This window comes from Phyllobates terribilis, unplaced genomic scaffold (assembly GCF_046119375.1).
Source record: "Phyllobates terribilis strain yellow unplaced genomic scaffold, ASM4611937v1 Scaffold_4__5_contigs__length_816908805, whole genome shotgun sequence".
Taxonomy (NCBI): Eukaryota; Metazoa; Chordata; class Amphibia; order Anura; family Dendrobatidae; genus Phyllobates; species Phyllobates terribilis.
This window is the reverse complement of record NW_027362764.1, coordinates 465627563-465646569: the sequence shown is the minus strand read 5'-3', so window position 1 is coordinate 465646569 and position 19007 is coordinate 465627563. Positions and strand designations below refer to the sequence as shown.

The following is a 19007-nucleotide window of genomic DNA, read 5'->3' as shown; positions in this document are numbered from 1 at the left end:
AAACAACAAAAACTCTCACTGTTGCCCTGATCCACTCCCGCCTTGACTACTGTAACTCTCTATTTATTGGCCTCTCTCTCACTCGACTTCCCCTCTCTAGTCCATCCTTAATGCTGCAGCCAGGGTCATCTATCTGGCTAATCGTTACTCTGACGCTTCAGCTCTGTGACAGTCATTGCACTGGCTACCCATACATTATAGGATCCAATTTAAATTGCTTGTTCTCACCCACAAAGCTCTCCACAGTGCAGCACCCCCTACATCTCCTCCTTCATTTCCGTTTATCGGCCTACCCGTTTTCTACGCTCCGCAAGCAACTTTTGACTAACATCCGCATTAATCCGTACCTCCCACTCCCGGCTCCAAGACTTCTCCCGAGCTGCACCTATTCTTTGGAATGCTTTACCCCAAGAAATTAGGATGAACCACAACTTACACAGTTTTAGGCGCTCCATAAAAACACATCTGTTTAGGGTGGCCTATCATGTTCCCTAATCAAAGTACTTTTATGTATTTATAGCCCATTCATTATTTCTCCAAATATTATTCTCCACCAAACTACAAAAGCACTACAAATATTGGCTGGTGACTAGCTCATGCAGCCTTTATCTATATCTCATCCACTCAAGATGGCTGGACCATCATTGTAAATAAGCCCCTGTACTTTGTGTCACCCCCACCTTATTGTAGATTGTAAGCTCTTACGAGCTGGGTAGTCATTATTTTAGCTTTAATTATTGTATTCTCTTTTAGCTATGTTGCTTATGACTGTTGTATATAAACCTGTGAATTGTATAGCGCTGCGGAATATGTTGGCGCTATATAAATAATGATTATTATTATTATAGGGCATAAAAAATTCAAGTTTGCAAAATTTTCATTTTCATATATTTACATACATCATATCAACCAAATTTTTCCACTAACATTAAGTACAATATGTCACAAAAAAGTAATCTCAGAATCACTGCGATAATTTGAAGCTTTCCAGAGTTATTACTACATAAAGTGACACTGGTCAGAATTGTAAAATTTGGCCTAGTCATTAAGGTCAAAATTAGATCTGTCACTAAAAGGTTAAATAATGAAGGGAGAGTGGTCCCAATAAGTCTCAGCTGACACAGGAGCCAACAGAAAACTTAAGAGTTTAGACTAGGAATTCTTAACCCCTTCCATACCACAAGAAACCATAAACCTGTTTAACTCATGAATGGCCGCCAGATACCAAAGAGGACCTGTGATCAGCTAACCACTGTGATCTTCTAATCTCAGACGCACCACAGGTCCCAGCAGGGTGCGGCACATTTATGACATCAATACTATGAAAAGGTCGGCATTCTTCAGTGATTGGGTCCACTATAACTGCAAAAAAGAAAAGATGAAACCATGTTTTTTTTTATGTTAGCTGTGAGACTAGCCTGAAGTAGTGCTGTAAAGAGGAATGAGGACATGGGGGATTTGGGAGAGACCAAAAGGTAAGCTTTACTACTTAATCCCCTTATATTCCAAGTAAAGGACATCGGGCTTAGTAAAGCTGTCACGAACGCAGGTGGACCCACTGTGCCACAGGGCCAGGCTTGCTTAGGAGGGCCGTAGCTAAGTGACTACCTGGTGTTCACTAGAGCACCTGATGATGGAGTCAGGCTTGAGGTGCAGGTAGCCGCCAGGTACCATTCCTAGGCAGTCCTCCAAACTGCGGCTGATGACCCAAGGGGTCAGGTATGCAGACACGGATAACGACTCGGGCTCTGGGTCCTGCTCTGCCCCATCTACATTGAGGTCGGCTGACACATGGTGAGGTTTAATACTAGAGAAAGGACCATCCCGATTGGGTACACCTTGTCGTGGTGGGATGGCTTTTACGCTTTTATTATCAAAATAGTGGTTGACTAAGTACGCTATGTAATCTACATGTACTATTACTATTTACTTACTATGGGGTATATGCTCATTTTATTTTTGTCTTAGTTTTTTTTTGTTAGGTGGCCACAGTGTGAATGTGTACCTACATGTTGCAGTTATACCAACATATGTTCCAGGTCATTCCTTTGGTTTTCGTTACAACTGTCGGATTATCAGACCTCCCAACTATTGGATGCAATAGCTCATCCTTACTGGCCTTGTTACACGTGTATGTGCGGACTCCTCACGCCGCACCTTGGCATTTACCTGTTGTAACACTGCAGCTCTGGCTATACTCCACCACCCTCAGTAAGGGTGACGTACAGCACTATGGGCAGTGTTTGTCACAGTCATGAGTATAGGACACCGGGCTAAGTAGCGCACGTTATATTGTAGCGTGCGCTACTTAGCCCGGCGTTGTCATGTGTATGCCACCAGCTACTTATTGACTACCAGGGCGTGGCTATGGCGGCTGTTATGCAGGACAGTGTAGCGTCACGTGCCTCACATTACTGTACAGTCCTCTACTGCTGCTCGTCACCTCACATGACAAGGTCACATGCTTTCCTCCGAGCCGGAAGTAAAAGTACAGGCAAGTGACAGCCCCTTCGATCAACCTATCGCTCGAACTCTCGAGGGGCGTTCCTCTCCGCGGGTGCGGCTTCCTAACCTCGTAGCTGTCGTCATCGTGTCATGTGCTGGAACTCCCTGAGTCAGGTGATTGGCTGATTCCCCAGTGACGTAATTCAGCTGTCGCTCGCTCCACACGGAAGTCGAAGTAAACCCGAAGGTGTTTCTACACACCCGGAAGTGGCTCCCTGCTCCAGTGCTGTCTTAGTGGATGCTCTGCTGACCAAGTTGACATAGTACAGTGATATTCACTAGCCACCCGGCGAGGGGTTGAGGGGACATGGCTGCCAACGGTACTTTACAGGTAATTATCTCACTACGCCTGGCGAGGGACGTTAGAGGCTTCACATGCGCATGTGCTGCACTAGAGAGATGTAGTCACCTGGACAGGTAATGGGCAAGTGGTGGGTGTTGTGAATGGTGGGCTGTCACAGGTAGTGGATGAGGTGTGGGGGAGATGTGACCGGGCTCTGTTCACATTTATGGCCTGGGTCTGTAGTAAACAGCTGATGGGTCGTCCATGAGCGACCTGGCACAGAGACCCGCTCCTTATAGTAATGAGGGGGCCTGGCCCTACTTGCCGTTTCCAAATTACTCTAACTAGGAATTACGTGACGCAATCTGGCAGCCATTGTGATAAACCTCCCGTGCCCAGCTGGAACTCCAATGAAAACCCTGAGAAATGCTAAATTGGTGTCTGCAGTGGGCACAGGTGTGACCCCCACATCGGGAACGGGGTGAACTTATGATAAATATTGTGGTCACTGATGTATCACATATCTGAATGGGGATACGATGGAGGATCCAAAAGAGTGAGCGACACCAAATGATCCAGGCTGCTTATCACTATTGGTTAGTAAAAATAAAGTATTACGTAGTGTCCTTATTGGGTTATATAATTTATTTTCAGAGCACCATTGATTCCATGGTGCTGTACATAAGGGGTGCAAAACATAAGTTACAGTGAACAAACTAACAATAACAGACTGGTACAGAGGGGGGAGAGGGCCCTGCACTTGCGGACTTACAGGATAATGGGGAAGAAGGCAATAGATTAGGGGTTGCAGCATCTCCGGTGATGGTGAGATGGGTCATTGCAGGCTGTAAGCTTTCTTGAAGAGATGGGTTTTCAAGTTGCATCTGAAAGTTCCAAATGTGGTGGATAATTGGATGTGTTTCGATACAGAATTCCAGTTGATGAGCGATACGCGGGAGAAGTCTTGGAGGTGATTGGGTGAGCAACGTATGAGTGTGGGAGGATCGGAGGCTGCGTGTTGGAAGATATCAGTAGATTAGTTTGGTGATATACGGAGGACATTGATTATGGACTGCTTTGTAGGTCAGTGATTAGTAGCTTGAACTGTATACGTTGGGGAATTAGGAGCCAATGATGTGATTTGCAGAGGAGTAGCATGGACAGAGGTGTATTAGTCAGGCAGCAGAGTTAAGGACGGACTGGAGAGGTGCAAGAGTGTTAGCAGGAAGGTCACAGAGGAGGATGTTGCAGTAGTCGAGGCGGAAGATGATGAGGGCATGCACTAACATTTTAGTAGATTCTGGGTTGAGTACAGGACGGATTTTTGGAAATATTTTTGAGTTGGAGGTAGCAAGAGCTTGGATGTGCGGAGTAAACTTTGAAGGCCGGGGCAGAGTTGGGGGTCACTCCGAGGCAGCAAACTTCCGATACTGTGGAAAGCATGGTGTCAATAATTGGGATGGATAGATTGGGTAGAGGAGTTAGGTGAGATGAAGGAAAGATGATGAGTTCAAGTTTTGTCCACATTGAGTTTTAGGAAGCGAGAGGAGAAGAAAGAGGATATGGCTGATAGACAGTCTGGGATTCTGGACAGCAGAGAGGTGACGTCTGGGCCAGCGAGGAAGCGGAGTCTCATCAGCGTGTAGGTGGTAATTGAAGCCTTAGAACTTTGTTGTCGCAGGCCAAAGGTATAGATTAAGAAGAGTAGGGGTCCCAGGACAGAGCCTTTAGGGACACAAACAGAGAAGAGGGCAAGATGAAAAAGGTGCGTTTTAAAAGGTATGAAGAGATCCAGGAGAGGGCAAGGTCTTTGACTCAAAGGAAAGAAAGGAGTAGGAGAGAGTGGTCGACAGTGTCGATGACAGAAAACAGGTCTAGAAAGAGTGTTTCTGCAGCCAATCCACAGGGATGATTAGTTAACTACTAGAAATATTATGTTTACGTTGTGTTCAATAATTTTTATTTCAATAGAGCCATCATATTCCGCTGCACTTTACATATTAGAGGGGACTTGTACAGACAATAAAGACATTACAGAGTAACAATAAAGTCGGGTACCAAAAGGAGTGAGGTCCCTGCTTGCAAGCTTACAATCTAGGAGGAAATAGGGGAGATATGAAAGGTGAATGGTATAAAATGCTTGTATTGTATGGTCCTGCCATCAGTAAGTTACATAGGGGGATTCAAATAACTCTGCATGAACCGGTCACTAGCCAGTATCAGTACAAGTTCACGTCTGTGTTGGACACTCTGCTCATTGCGGTGGGGCTTTTTTTTCTAGTAAAATACACCCAAAAGAGCCAGATAATTGAATTAGATCTGTCAGGCTCCTGGTGTCTGCAAGTGTGATGAAACAAAATGTTCACATCAGCAATCTAGTTTTTTTCAAAGTCATACTTTTGGGGTTATACAGTTGAGATACTCCTTTTAAAGATGACCTGTCACTTCCCATAAATAAATCATTATTTTTTTACATGGTGTAAATGCCAATGTTCTCCTGAGTCTGGTGCTGTTTGTTTTGTTTTTATTTTTTGTTCTCCACCTCTCCATTCCTCAGGTATGGCACCTTCTTCCCTGTATGTTATACTATTGATTTTAGCCAAGTGTGGTCGTCTTCATAAGTATCATATTCATTTGAACTAATGCGCCTCTTAATTTGACACATCTTTCAGCTATAGTGTACCACCACAAAAAATCTACTCTGGTCAGTTCTGTTGTAATTTTTCTGGCATTTTTATGGTGTAAGTTATTATGAATTGGTTGGCTGTACACCTCAGCGCCTATCCCCTCCCGAGAATCTGCAAATTTTTCAAAAAGCGTCCCGGAACATGTGTAAAAACTCTAAGAGTCGCAACATTTTTACGCAACTATAAGTTGCATAAAAAAATTGCAACTGTTCAAACAGCTTTAAACCAGAATTCTGTTGAAAACTGATTCGGGCCTTTATATATAGGTAAAGAGTGGCCATATCTCAGAAACTGAGATATGCAGGAACAGATCCTGTGGGTTCAGGATCTGTGCCTGCCCAATTTCTGGTTGAAGACAGTTATTCAACCATCATCTGCCTCTAACAGCATTGTGTGTAGTCAAGTTTTACCAGCTGCTGTTACCCTTCCTAAATGCTGCTGCCAATTCAATTCATTACTGCTCATGTTTCAGAGGCGCCCTTAGGCTATGTGCCCAATTTTCTGCTTCATTTCTGCATGTCCTCTCCTGGATAAACGCATGCGGAATTCCGCACGCGTTTATCGCGCGATTTCCACATGCGGAATTGCCTTGTCTTTTTTATTGCATTGCAAAGGCAATTCCGCTTGCGGAAACGCAAAATTAATTGACATGCTGCGGATTTTTCCCCGCATCATAAACGCTGCGGAAAAATCCGCAGCATGGGCATTAAACTTGCGGAATCCCCTTGGGGACCATGGGGGGCGGATTACATAGCATTTCACAAGCGTTTACGCTGCGGAAATTCCGCAGCATATACGCTTGAAAAACGCTACATGGGCACACAGCCTTATATTATGTACACATCTTTGTTGTGAGTGCCAATGGATTTCTATGGCAGCTGGGGGTCTGCTGAAGACCTATATACCTGCCATGATGGTGCTCTGTTTAATCACAGCCTGCGGCGGGGCATCATAGTGGACCATGATTTTTACTATATACAGGTGCATCTCACAAAATTAGAATATCATCACAAAGTTAATTTATTTCAGTTCTTCAATATAATAAGTGAAACTCATTATATAGAGTCATTACAAACAGAGTGATCTATTTCATGTGTTTATTTCTGTTAATGTTCATTATGGCTTACAGCCAATGAAACAACAAAAGTCATTATCTCAGTAAATTAGAATACTTTATAACAACAGCTTGGAAAATGTTTTTAAAATTCCGAAATGTTGGCCTACTGAAATGTATGTTCAGTAAATGCACTCAATACTTGGTCGGGGCTCCTTTTGCATCGATTACTGTATCAATGTGGCATGGCATGGAGGCGATCAGCCTGTGGCACTTGCAAGGTGTAATGGAAGCCCAGGTTGCTTTGATAGCAGCCTTCAGCTCGTCTGCATTGTTGGGTCTGGTGTCTCTCATTTTCCTCTTGACAATACCCCATAGATTCTCTATGGGGTTAAGGTCAGGTGAGTTTGCTGGCCAATCAAGCACTTTGATACTGTTATTTTTAAACCAGGTATTGGTACTTTTGGCAGTGTGGACAGGTGCCAAGTCCTGCTGGAGAATGAAATTTCCATCTTCAAAAAGCTTGTCGGCAGAGGGAAGCATGAAGTTCTCTAAAACTCCTTGTAGACGGCTGCTCTGACTTTGGTCTTGATAAAACACAGTGGACCTACACCAGCAGATGACATGGCTCCCCAAACCATCACTGATTGTGGAAACTTCACACTAGACCTCAAGCAGCTTGGATTGTGGCCTCTCCACTCTTCCTCCAGACTCTGGGACCTTGATTTCCAAATGAAAATTGGTATTCTGGGACCTCGTGGAGTGTCAACGACTGCCTTCTGGATATCTGTCAAGTCAGCAGTATTCCCCATGATTGTGGAGCCTACTGAAACAGACTAAGGGACCTTTTTAAACGCTTCGGAAGCCTTTGCAGGTGTTTTTTGTTAGTAAATTAGAATAATTGAGATAATGACTTTTGTGTTTTCATTGGCTGTAAGCCATAATCCTCAACATTAACAGAAATAAACACTTGAAATAGATGACTCTATATAATGAGTTTCACTTTTTGTATTGAAGAACTGAAATAAATTAACTTTTTGATGCTATTCTAATTTTGTGAGATGCACCTGTACTTCAATAGATTTGCAATGCCATCAACAGAAAAAAAAAGTTACAATTCTCAGAAAAAGGCGGCATAAATTAAAAAAAAAATTATTTTTTTTTCTCCCCACTATTGTCAAGGAACCAACATGGGGAATCACACAGATCTCCCGGCTGGTACCAATATGTTAAGGAACAACCTTCTGCCGCCTCCAATCGTCAGGACAATTACAAAATTGACAAGTGATGGACAAGGCCGCAGCTATTTTCACTACTAGGCAAGTTATTGGGGAAATCACAGGAAGAGTTTAGTTAATATATACACATTCGATTCCAAGCAAGGAAAATGTGTACGGTCACTGCTAACTCCACAGTAACAAAAGGAACGAACTGCCGCCACCACTCGTTTATTGGTGCCGAATGGACACCCTTTACAGATAGTGTATTGCATCAGGGGTACGATTTATACAGCAAGAGGAACAGAGTTATTACATTTTATAAATTTAATCCAAAAAGTAGGCAGTGTTTTAAAAATATACAAAGATGTGCTTTTATTAACATAAGTTACACCAACATACCTCCCCTTTGATGACTCTTAACAGGGCTGGTCATGTGATGTGACTCTTGTCTTTAACAATTTCTGCAATTTCAAAATTCCATATCTTCACCCCTGGAGGCCCCGGGTGGGAGATATTTTTCCGATCACGATTTTACTTTTCTATAGAGAGGAAACATGGCATGGACAGCATCATCCATCTGACCATCTTAATTTGAAAGTGTTACCTCCACCTCCCAGTGACGTAAGACAATGTGTTACGTTCACCTCTTTGTCACTAGTCAAAAAAAAATGCCTTTCTCTGTCATTTCTATGCTGTTCATAAAAACCTCAATATTCAGAATTTGAATGTAACTAAGGAGCTGACATCAGTCTGTTTACAGTTCTGTGTAGAAAAGGAGGCAAGGGCCATAAATCTGCCACCTCCCCCATTCTTAGGCAAGCTGGAGATGGGACTCCTGTTTGCTATCCTTCGGATACCAACTTTAATTACCTCTTCACAGCAAGGGGGTCATGTAGGGGTTAAGGCTATGTTCACACTACGCCTTTTTTATGCAAATTTTCAGCTGCGTTTTACAGTACCAGCAAAGTCTGAGATTTCAGAAATGTCATGCGCACACACTGTTTTTTGTGTCATCAGTACTTTGTGCTTTGCATGTTTTTTTGTACAATAGAGCATGTCACTTCTTTCAGCGTATTTCACCCATTGAAAGTAATGGGTTGGTGAAAAAAAACAGCCATGTTAACACTAGGCATCAGGTTTTGCTGCATTTTTAGTGAAGGAAAAAAAAAAGTACAGCAGTATATGAAATTCATTTATTTTTGTGATTTATTTTTTTTTTACCATCTTGTCTTGGTCACCTGAGATGGCAGATTGCATTAGTACAGTTTAATTAAATTAGTTATGTCTACACTGTAAATATTGGCTCACTTAGGTGTAAGATTGAACAATACCTGTGTCCCACGGAGGTGTGAAATTGAACAATCTCTAAGCATCTCAATAGCAGACCATAGTATGAAAATAGTGTCCTACAAACTCAATGCACTGCGAATGTTTTAGAAAGCCTATTCTTGAACAATTCACCCCCCACTGTTATATTTGTAATTCTGATTAATATGGTTTCAGATATGTCTTGCACTGGTCCCTGTGTTCATGCTGCTGTGATTGAAGCAAAGCTGAACTTTGGCATCCTGAAAAATGCACCAAAACCTGCACTTTTGATGCAGCTTCTTTCCTGCCAAGAGATTGTTTTGCTGCCGAAAAAATGCTGAAAAAACACCTAGTGTGAACATAGCCTTCGAGTAGTAGTCAGGGCTGTGGAGTCGGAGTCTGTGTCCATTTTGGTGGAGTCTGTATAAAATGGACCGACTCCTAAAAATATATAATAATTTGGGTACAGTAGTTCAATGCAGGATGTGCTGTACATTTTTTTTTTTTTTTTTTTAATAAGAATTTGGGTAACTTATGAAATGTCCTATAAATATCTGTTCCTGATCTAATGATTTAGGCTTTTAGTTGAGATTATTTATATAATACCATTGATTCCATGGTGCTGTACATGAGAAAAGGGCTTCATACAAAATACAGATATCACTTACAGTAAACGAACTAACAATAATAGACTGGGACAGAGGGAAGAAGACCCTGCCCTTGCGGGCTTACCTTCTATATGATGGTGGCGAAGGAGACAGTAGGTTGGGGAGTTGCAGCAGCTCTGGTGGTGGTGAGAAGCAGCATGGTCATTGCAGGTTATAGGATTTCTTGAAGAGATGGGTGTTCAGTTTCTGTCTAAAGGATCCGAATGTGGTGGCTAATCGTACGTGTTGCCGCACAGAATTCCAGAGGATGGGGGATATTCGAGAGAAGTCTTGGAGGTGATTGGGTGAGGAACGAATTAGTGTGGAGGAGAGAAGGAGGTCTTTGGAGGACCGGAGATTACATGAGAGAAGATATTGGGAGATTAGTTCGGAGATGTACGGAGGAGAAAGGTTCTGGATGGCTTTGTAGGTCAGTGTTGGTAGTTTGAACTGGATACGCTGGGTAATTGGGAGCCAGTGAAGGGATTTCCAAGGTGGGTGAATCTGTGCTTCACTTTATGTACATGCTTAGTAGTGAGTCCAGCGCTGTGGACTCTAAGTTAGGGAAATTGAGGAGTCGGAGGTTTGGTTAACAGACTCCACAGCCCTGGCTAGCCTTTCTTCAGTATTCACTAAAATAATGGACAAAAAATTGACAAATTTGGTATTCCTGGACTTGTACTGACAATTGTGAATCTTGTTTCCAGATCCTTGCAAAGCAGTGACCTAAAAACAAAACCCAAAAAAACGTTGCAATTAGTTGGGGGGTTCACGGTTTCACTGTATTACTGTATTTTTGTATTTTTTTCCAGTACATTGTATGGAAAAGTGAATGGTGTCATTCAAAGCTACATTTCGTAGTGCAAAAAACAAGACCTCATATGTCTACATGGTGGCAGAAAAAAAATATGGCTCTTAAAAGGAGGAACACAAAAAAATGAAAGCGTAAAAATGAAAAATTGTGTAGTCTTTAAGGGTTAATGAGTTTTTGTTTTTTACTCTCCTTTTTAGACTATTATGTGGTGTTCAGTGGTGAACACACCTGCGGTCCCCGGAAATCTGCCTGGGGCCAGAAAAAAGATAATCACGGGCCAGTGGTTCCTCACCCTTGGACCAGTGCATTTAAATAGCAGGCTGCTCCTACACTTGCTATGTGGACGAGAACACTGACCCCGTCATTGGAGTCCAGTTCTTGAAAATATCCAATAAACCAGTACCTTAATCCCAAAGATGCCTTTGTGTGTGTACATGGAGTAACACAATTTCTGGCCATTATATTATTTGCATCCTGCATTTTTCACTATTTTCCCTTCTACAGGCTCGATCTCTAATCTTTTGTGGACTCGGACCTTGTGGGTGGAGATTAGCTGCTATGATGGCACCCATATAAAGTACACTCAGAGATGGATTCCTGCTCTTCTTTCTCTGTAGGGAAGCAGCACTGCTGAACTATGTGGTTGTGAATCCTGGACTGATGCTAGAAGATGTTTATTCTGTGTGTCATTGTCAGTGCCTTATTCTTGCTCCTCCCTCCTCCCCTGTCCATAGAGTATATTTGACTGAGTAACCAGACACATCACTTTCCTGGCAGTCTAACTTGCTTTCACCAAGAAGTGGCTCATAAGTTAAAGAAGCAAATTTTGATAAGATATATTGCAAAGTTACTTATATTTGTCCATACTATTGATTTATCATAAGTGTTATTGGAAATTGAAAGTGACAAAGATGTCTTTCTTGTACATATATGGGTGGGAAGGTCATGTTCACAGTAAAGGTGACCATATTTTGGAGCATTTACTTACTGGATGAACAAATTACTGTAACTTTGGAGTCAGTCCAGGAGAGAGAGGGGAAGATGTACCAGTCGTGTTGTAGGGTGCATTTACATTTCTACGAATCTTCCGCCCAGTTTATCCAAATTGTCTCTTCAGAGAGGAAGAGGGCCAGAACTCTAGTGCCACCTACAGGAAGTAGCAATCCTGAAAGTCAATAGTGACCCTTTAACGAGCCTTATCACATGACTTAAGATATAAGCCAGAACAAGAAACTCAATTTGCAGACACCGTGTTTCGGGGTACTGTCCCTCGTCAGTGCACAGTGTGAGTTCTGTTTTGGCTTTGTGAGAGGCGTTAGCTCAGTATCTAACGGGTAACATTTCTCCTTGTGGAGAGCGACATGTTAATCATGTCACGATGAGGAGATTTTTAAAGCCGCAATGCTCCTCTGGGAAATATGCAAATTGTCTCTTCTGGTCCTCTCCCCCCCCCCCCCGAGACAATTTGCATATTTCTCAGAGGAGCATTGCGGCTTTAAAAGTCTCCTCACCGTGACATGTCCAGTTTATCAGAATTTTTCTCGTCATTTTATTCATTTCATGCAAGGGACTGGCCTGTCAATAAGAATATCCTAAGATCTAAGTAGACAATAAATATAAAGAAAGGGCACCAGCAGATATGACTTCTGGTCTGCTCTGATTTGCAGTCAGTCTCCAACTTACAAACATCTGACTTGCATATGACCTCTAGTTACGAACGTCAGATGTATCAAAAGAACCTAAAGTTCATCTCAATACTAAAATCTCCAGCTGTCGTCGGGTCCTCTTCTTTCTTACTGCATTTCCAGGCTCCTTATTATAGGTTGAGAATTCTAGCCACATCCATGTCAGCACTCACTGGTCATCAAAAGGTCGTGTTGTCATCGCAACCTTATGACGTGCAGTGAGTTCTGGTCTGGACACTGCTTGAAGTCCTGACCTTAGTGAAAAGGCCTGAGATGCTGCTCGCCTGACAACAGAAAGTAAAGGACCAGACTGCTACCAGTGTGGTGGCTGTAAAGGTGAGTATAGGTTAAAAAACCTGATACTCTCCTCTCTTGTGGCCCCAGTGCTCGCCATCCGGTCCTCTTCTTTTCTCTGTCGTGCACCCCATCTACCAAACTTGCTGCCATGTCCAGGTCACTGTACATCATAAGGTTGCATTGACGATGCAACGTTATGAAATGCTGTAACCACCAAGGGAGGCCTGGCTGCAGCTGGAATTCCTGGTCTATAATGAAGAGTCCAAGATGCGGCACGCCATGGTGGAAAGAAGACTGGACTGCGGGCAACAAGCAGCGAGGATGCCAGAGGTGAGTATTTGGGAACAAAACTATAGAACGCATCTTGTTCGTAACCCAGGGACTGCCTGCACTTAGCTACACGGAGATGTTCCAGTAAAGTTTCTGTGGTTATTGAGGTATGTATATTGATTCTTATGTGAGCTCCTTCATTTCTTGCATCACTACTAATTCTTTCCTCGTGACTACAGGTGTTTCATAAACAGTGACTTGTTGTTGTAAATGTCATAGATACAGAAATTCCTCTACTTACAATGTTGTTGTTTTTTTCTGGGAAGGCTATTGGAGATTGAAGCTAATAACGATTAAAGAGAAATAAGCACATGCCTGATATAGATAAATCAAGTCCTTCTATATAAAAGTCAGAAATAGCTGATGGAAGCTGTAAATCATTTTCTGTGTTGATGGTTCTTTACCGGTCCTGTATGCGGTGCACACCATGTACGAGAAAAATAAAGTAAAGCTGTCTTCATATGGTGTACAAAGGAACAAGTCATTCCAGAATAGGTAACAGGCAGTATAGGATGAGCAGTCCACTGCAGAGAGGCGCTACTAAAGAGCAAACCAGTGCATTCACATCTGTTATGCTGGTGTTAAATGCTCGTTCTGTATCTGGTTTCAGGTTACAATGACATAGAACTAACCATTGTATATTGTAATTGATGGACCATTGTAGCAGGAAATGGCATATGAAGCAGTTTACGGCTGTGTGCATACGGTGCGTTTTTCTGCGCATAATTGGGCCAAAAATGCTAGGGAATCCTTATGCCAGCTAATTAAATGAAAATCCTGAAGTGCTGTGCACATGATCAGTAATTTTCCTTTGAATATTTGCAGTGTGTTTAAGTCTGCAGCATGTTAATTCTTTATATGTTTTTGCCAGGTTTTTCACCCATTGACTTAAATTGTGTCAGTCAAATCCGCAGCAAAAACACAGGTATAAAAATGTTTGCGGATTTGACTGACTCAATTGAAGTCAGAATCCAAAACACGCCAAAAACTGAGCATGGGTCACGGACGTCTGCTGATCAAAAACTACTACTCCCATCAGCATACGGCTGCTGCCGCTGATGACGTCTATAGCAGGCGCCGCTGAAAGGAGAAGTAGTCTCTCATCAGCCGGCGCCTGTGACCCGCAGTCAAAAAAAAAAAGTTGAAATAAAAAGCACATTATATTCACCTAACACCAAATCCCCGATGCGAATGTCACCTGTAAAAAATCAAAAATAATAAAGCACCATATCACTGACCTGTCCACCATAATCCAGAGTGTCCCACGGCAATCGGATCATTTAAAGAACAGTTACACCTAGAGATGTGACTGCTCTAGCCGGCAATACACTGACAGGAGCGTGATCGATCTCGCAGTGTATAGTGCTGAGCTCAGGGGATCTCACAGTACTGCCGCTGCGTGAGAAAATTCTCACGCAGTGGTGGTGCAGTAAGTGAGGTGACCGGGGCTCATAAGCTGATGAACTCCTGTGACCTCTCTCACGGCAGCTCAGCGCTATGCACTGACATAGGAGCGATTACACTCCTGTGTCAGTCTGCTGTCATGTAGAGCAGTCACATCAGTGACTGTTCTACAAATGATCCGATCGCAGTGGGACACTTTGAATTATGTCATCACATCGGACAGGTGAGGGATATGTTTTTTTTTGTTTGTTTTTGTTTTTTTTTTTTTTACAGTTGACAATGGCTTCAAATGGATTAGGCGTTGTGTGAGTATACTTTATTTTTTATTTTTAAATAAATGATTAAAACTGTGTGGACTTTTATTTCAAATAAAGGATTTTTTTTTCAGGCCATGTGTTTATTTTAAAACTCTTAATATGGGGTTAGTAATAGCAGTGTCAGCCAGACACCTTCATTGCTAAACCTGTAAGTCAATAGTTAAACAAACTGAGAATAAAACACTTTATAAAACACTTTATTTGAAATAAAACAGACACATCCTTTAATCATTAAAATTAACCCAATATACCCACCCCAGGTCCGACCGTAATCCAAGGGTTAAAGCGATGTCCCATGTTCCTTTTTTCAAATATCTTTATTTAGCTCCAAAAAGCATTCATTGCTATGCAAAAAATGCACTTTTTTCCGCAGCATTTTTGCTGCCAAGAGATGCAGAAATTTCTGCAATCAAATACTCAATGTAAGCACATACCCTATGGCTGACACTACCACTATGCTGCATTAACCACACCTCTGATGTGACTTGCATTTATATGATCACATTTGTGAGATATGAAGTCCATGTATACAAGAATTACTCTGCGGAAGTCTGGAAGTTCAAAGGACCCAGGTGCAGTTGGATACTTGTACAGTCCCTGTGATGAAATGCGCAGCACGGCATGGTTAGGAAAGTCCTGAAAGTCAGATATCTCATCAGCAATTCTGAGTGTTCTCATGGCATGACTAATTGGAGCAATCCTAAAAGTAAATTTCAATCCATTTGAGTCTTATTTATCTAATTTGTATATCGAATTTCCCAGAGGAACATTGCATGGCCTGTAAGTCTCCTTACATTTGCTTAGCACTCTCCTCGAGAAAAGATGTTACCCCTTAAGGCTATGTGCACACTGTGTGGTTGTTGTTGTTATTATTTATTATTATAGCGCCATTTATTCCATGGCACTTTTACATGTGAAAAAGGGATATACATACAAAACGATTACAATGATCTTTGACAAAACATGACGGCGATTGGTACAAGAGGAGCGAGAACCCTGCCCGCGAGGGCTCAGTCTACAAGGGATGGGTGAGGGTAGAGCTAGTCGTGCATAGGTATGGTGAAGCGATGGTTAATGCAGGTTGTAGGCTTGTTGGAAGAGGTGGGTCTTCAGGTTCCTTTTGAAGGTTTCCACGGTAGGCGAGAGTCTGATATGTTGGGATAGAGCGTTCCTGAGTAGGGGGGATGCACGGGAGAAGTCTTGTATGCGATTGTAGCAAGTGGAGATAAGAGAGGAGTAGAGCAGGAGATCTTGTGAGGATTGGAGGTTGCGTGCAGGTACAGTACAGACCAAAAGTTTGGACACACCTTCTCATTTAAAGATATTTCTGTATTTTCATGACTATGAAATTTGTACATTCACACTGAAGGCATCAAAACTATGAATTAACACATGTGGAATTATATACTTAACAAAAAAGTGTCAAACAACTGAAAATATGTCTTATATTCTAGGTTCTTCAAAGTAGCCACCTTTTGCTTTCATGACTGCTTTGCACACTCTTGGCATTCTCTTGATGAGCTTCAAGAGGTAGTCACAGGATATAGTCTTCCAACAATCTTGAAGGAGTTCCCAGAGATGCTTAGCACTTGTTGGCCCTTTTGCCTTCACTCTGCGGTCCAGCTCACCCCAAACCATCTCAATTGGGTTCAGGTCTGGTTACTGTGGAGGCCAGGTCATCTGGCGTAGCACCCCATCACTCTCCTTCTTGGTCATTTAGCCCTTACATAGCCTGGAGGTGTGTTTGGGGTCATTATCCTGTTGAAAAATAAATGATGGTCCAACTAAACGCAAACCGGATGGAATAGCATGCCGCTGCAAGATGCTGTGGTAGCCATGCTGGTTCAGTATGCCTTCAATTTTGAATAAATCCCCAACAGTGTCTCCAGCTAAGCACCCCCACACCATCACACCTCCTCCTCCATGCTTCACGGTGGGAACCAGGCATGTAGAGTCCATTCTTTCACCTTTTCTGCATCGCACAAAGACACGGTGGTTGGAACCAAAGATCTCAAATTTGGACTCATCAGACCAAAGCACAGATTTCCACTGGTCTAATGTCCATTCCTTGTGTTCTTTAGCCCAAACAAGTCTCTTCTGCTTGTTGCTTTTCTTAGCAGTGGTTTCCTAGCAGCTATTTTACCATGAAGGCCAGCTGCACAAAGTCTCCTCTTAACAGTTGTTGAAGAGATGTGTCTGCTGCTAGAACTCTGTGTGGCATTGACCTGGTTTCTAATCTGAGCTGCTGTTAACCTGCGATTTCTGAGGCTGGTGACTCGGATAAACTTCTCCTAAGAAGCAGAGGTGACTCTTGGTCTTCCTTTCCTGGGGCGGTCCTCATGTGAGCCAGTTTCTTTGTAGCGCTTGATGGTTTTTGCAACTGCTCTTGCGGACACTTTCAAAGTTTTCCCAATTTTTCACACTGACTGACCTTCATTTCTTAAAGTAATGATGGCCACTCGCTTTTCTTTACTTAGCTGCTTTTTTCTTGCCATAATACAAATTCTAATAGTCTATTCAGTAGGACTATCAGCTGTGTATCCACCAGACTTCTGCACAACACAACTGATGGTCCCAACCCCATATATAAGGCAAGAAATCCCACTTATTAAACCTGACAGGGCACACCTGTGAAGTGAAAACCATTTCCGGTGACTACCTCTTTAAGCTCATCAAGAGAATGCCAAGAGTGTGCAAAGCAGTCATCAAAGCAAAAGGTGGCTACTTTGAAGAACCTAGAATATAAGACATATTTTCAGTTGTTTCACACTTTTTTGTTAAGTATATAATTCCACATGTGTTAATTCATAGTTTTGATGCCTTCAGTGTGAATGTACAATTTTCATAGTCATGAAAATACAGAAAAATCTTTAAATGAGAAGGTGTGTCCAAACTTTTGGTCTGTACTGTATGTACTGGAAGGCTAGGTCACAGATATATGGAGGAGACAGGTTGTGGATGGTTTTGTATGCCGTGGTTAGGGTTTTGAACTGGAGTCTCTAGGCAATTGGGAGCCAGTGAAAGGATTGACAGAGAGGAGAGGCTGGGGAATAGCGGGGTGGATTAGTCAGGCAGCAGAGTTTAGGATAGATTGGAGGGGTGCAAGAGTGTTGGAAGTGATACCACGGAGCAGGAGGTTGCAGTAGTCGATGCGGAAGATGATGATGGCGTGTACTAGTGTTTTTGCAGATTCGTGGTTGAGGAATGTGCGGATCCGGGAGATATTTTTGAGTTGGAGTCGGCAGGGAGTGGAAAGGGCTTGGATATGTGGTTTGAAGGAGAGTTCAGAGTCCAGGGTTACCCCAAGGCAGTGAGCTTGCGGGACTGTGGAGAGTGAACAGCCATTGACATTGATAGATAGGTCAGGTGGGGAGTATGAATGGGAAGGTGGAAAGATGATGTAATCTGTTTTATCCATGTTAAGTTTTAGAAATCTGTCAGAGAAGAAGGATGAGATAGTGGACAGACATTGTGGGATTTTGGTTAGGGAAGAGATATCTGGTCCAGAGAGGTAGATCTTTGTGTTGTCTGCATAGAGATGATACTGAAAGCCGTGAGACTCTGAGCTGTCCCAGGCCAAATGTGTAGATGGAGAAGAGCAGGGGCCCTAGGACTGAACCTTGGGGGACACCGACAGATAGGGGGCGAGATAATGAGGAGGTGGTGGTGTGTGAGTGGAAGACATTGAATGTTCTGTCTGTTAGGTATGAAGACATCCAAGATAGGGCCAAGTCTGTGATGCCGAGATATGAGCGAGTCTGTAGTAATAGGGAATGGTCCACTGTGTCAAAGGCAGATGACAGGTCTAGGAGGAGGAGGACAGAGTAGTGTCGCTTGAATTTCTTGGTTAGTGGGCTGTTGGTGACTTTAGTCAGGGCAGTTTCAGTAGAATGGTGCAGTTGGAGGCGGTCAAAGAGCGAGCAGGAGGTGAAGTGGGAGGACAGTTCAAAGTGGACATGTTCCAGTAGTTTTGAGGCATAGGTGAGAAGTGATATGGAGCTGTAGCTTGTCAGAGAGGATGGGTCAAGGGAGGGCTTTGTGTGTTTTTTTTTCCATGCAGAATTGGCCCCAAAAACACATGTTAATCCTTATGGCAGCATTGCCAATGTGATTTTTGAAGATCTGTGCACATGATCAGGAATTTTCCTGACAGGATTTCATGTGCGTTTAAATCTGCAGCATCTCAATTCTTTGTGCATTTTTGCTATGTAATGCGTTGGAAAAAACGTACAAACACATCAAAACGTACTGGATAAAATGAAAGTCAGTCATGTTGCAATGATTGTTAAAGGGTCGGAATTGATTTTTAGGTTTGCTACCCCCAATAGGTTGCACTAGAGTTCAATTCCTCTTCCTCTAAGGAGACAATTTGCATGCAGCATTACATGGTATATAAGTCTCCTTATTTAAGCTAGACACTCTCTACAAGGAGAGACTTTACCTCTTAGACAGTAAT

At 42.7% G+C, this 19007-nt stretch overlaps 1 protein-coding gene across 1 annotated transcript in view; it reads left to right on the top strand.

The window, feature by feature from the left end:
* Positions 1-2601: 2601 nt before the first annotated feature.
* The window catches only part of VPS4B (vacuolar protein sorting 4 homolog B), a 40358-nt gene continuing 23952 nt past the window's right edge, over positions 2602-19007 (top strand). The window contains exon 1 of the mRNA XM_073678671.1: positions 2602-2836. Coding sequence (XP_073534772.1) covers positions 2813-2836 — 24 coding nt within the window. The 5' untranslated portion in view covers positions 2602-2812. The remainder of the gene's footprint in view (positions 2837-19007) is intronic.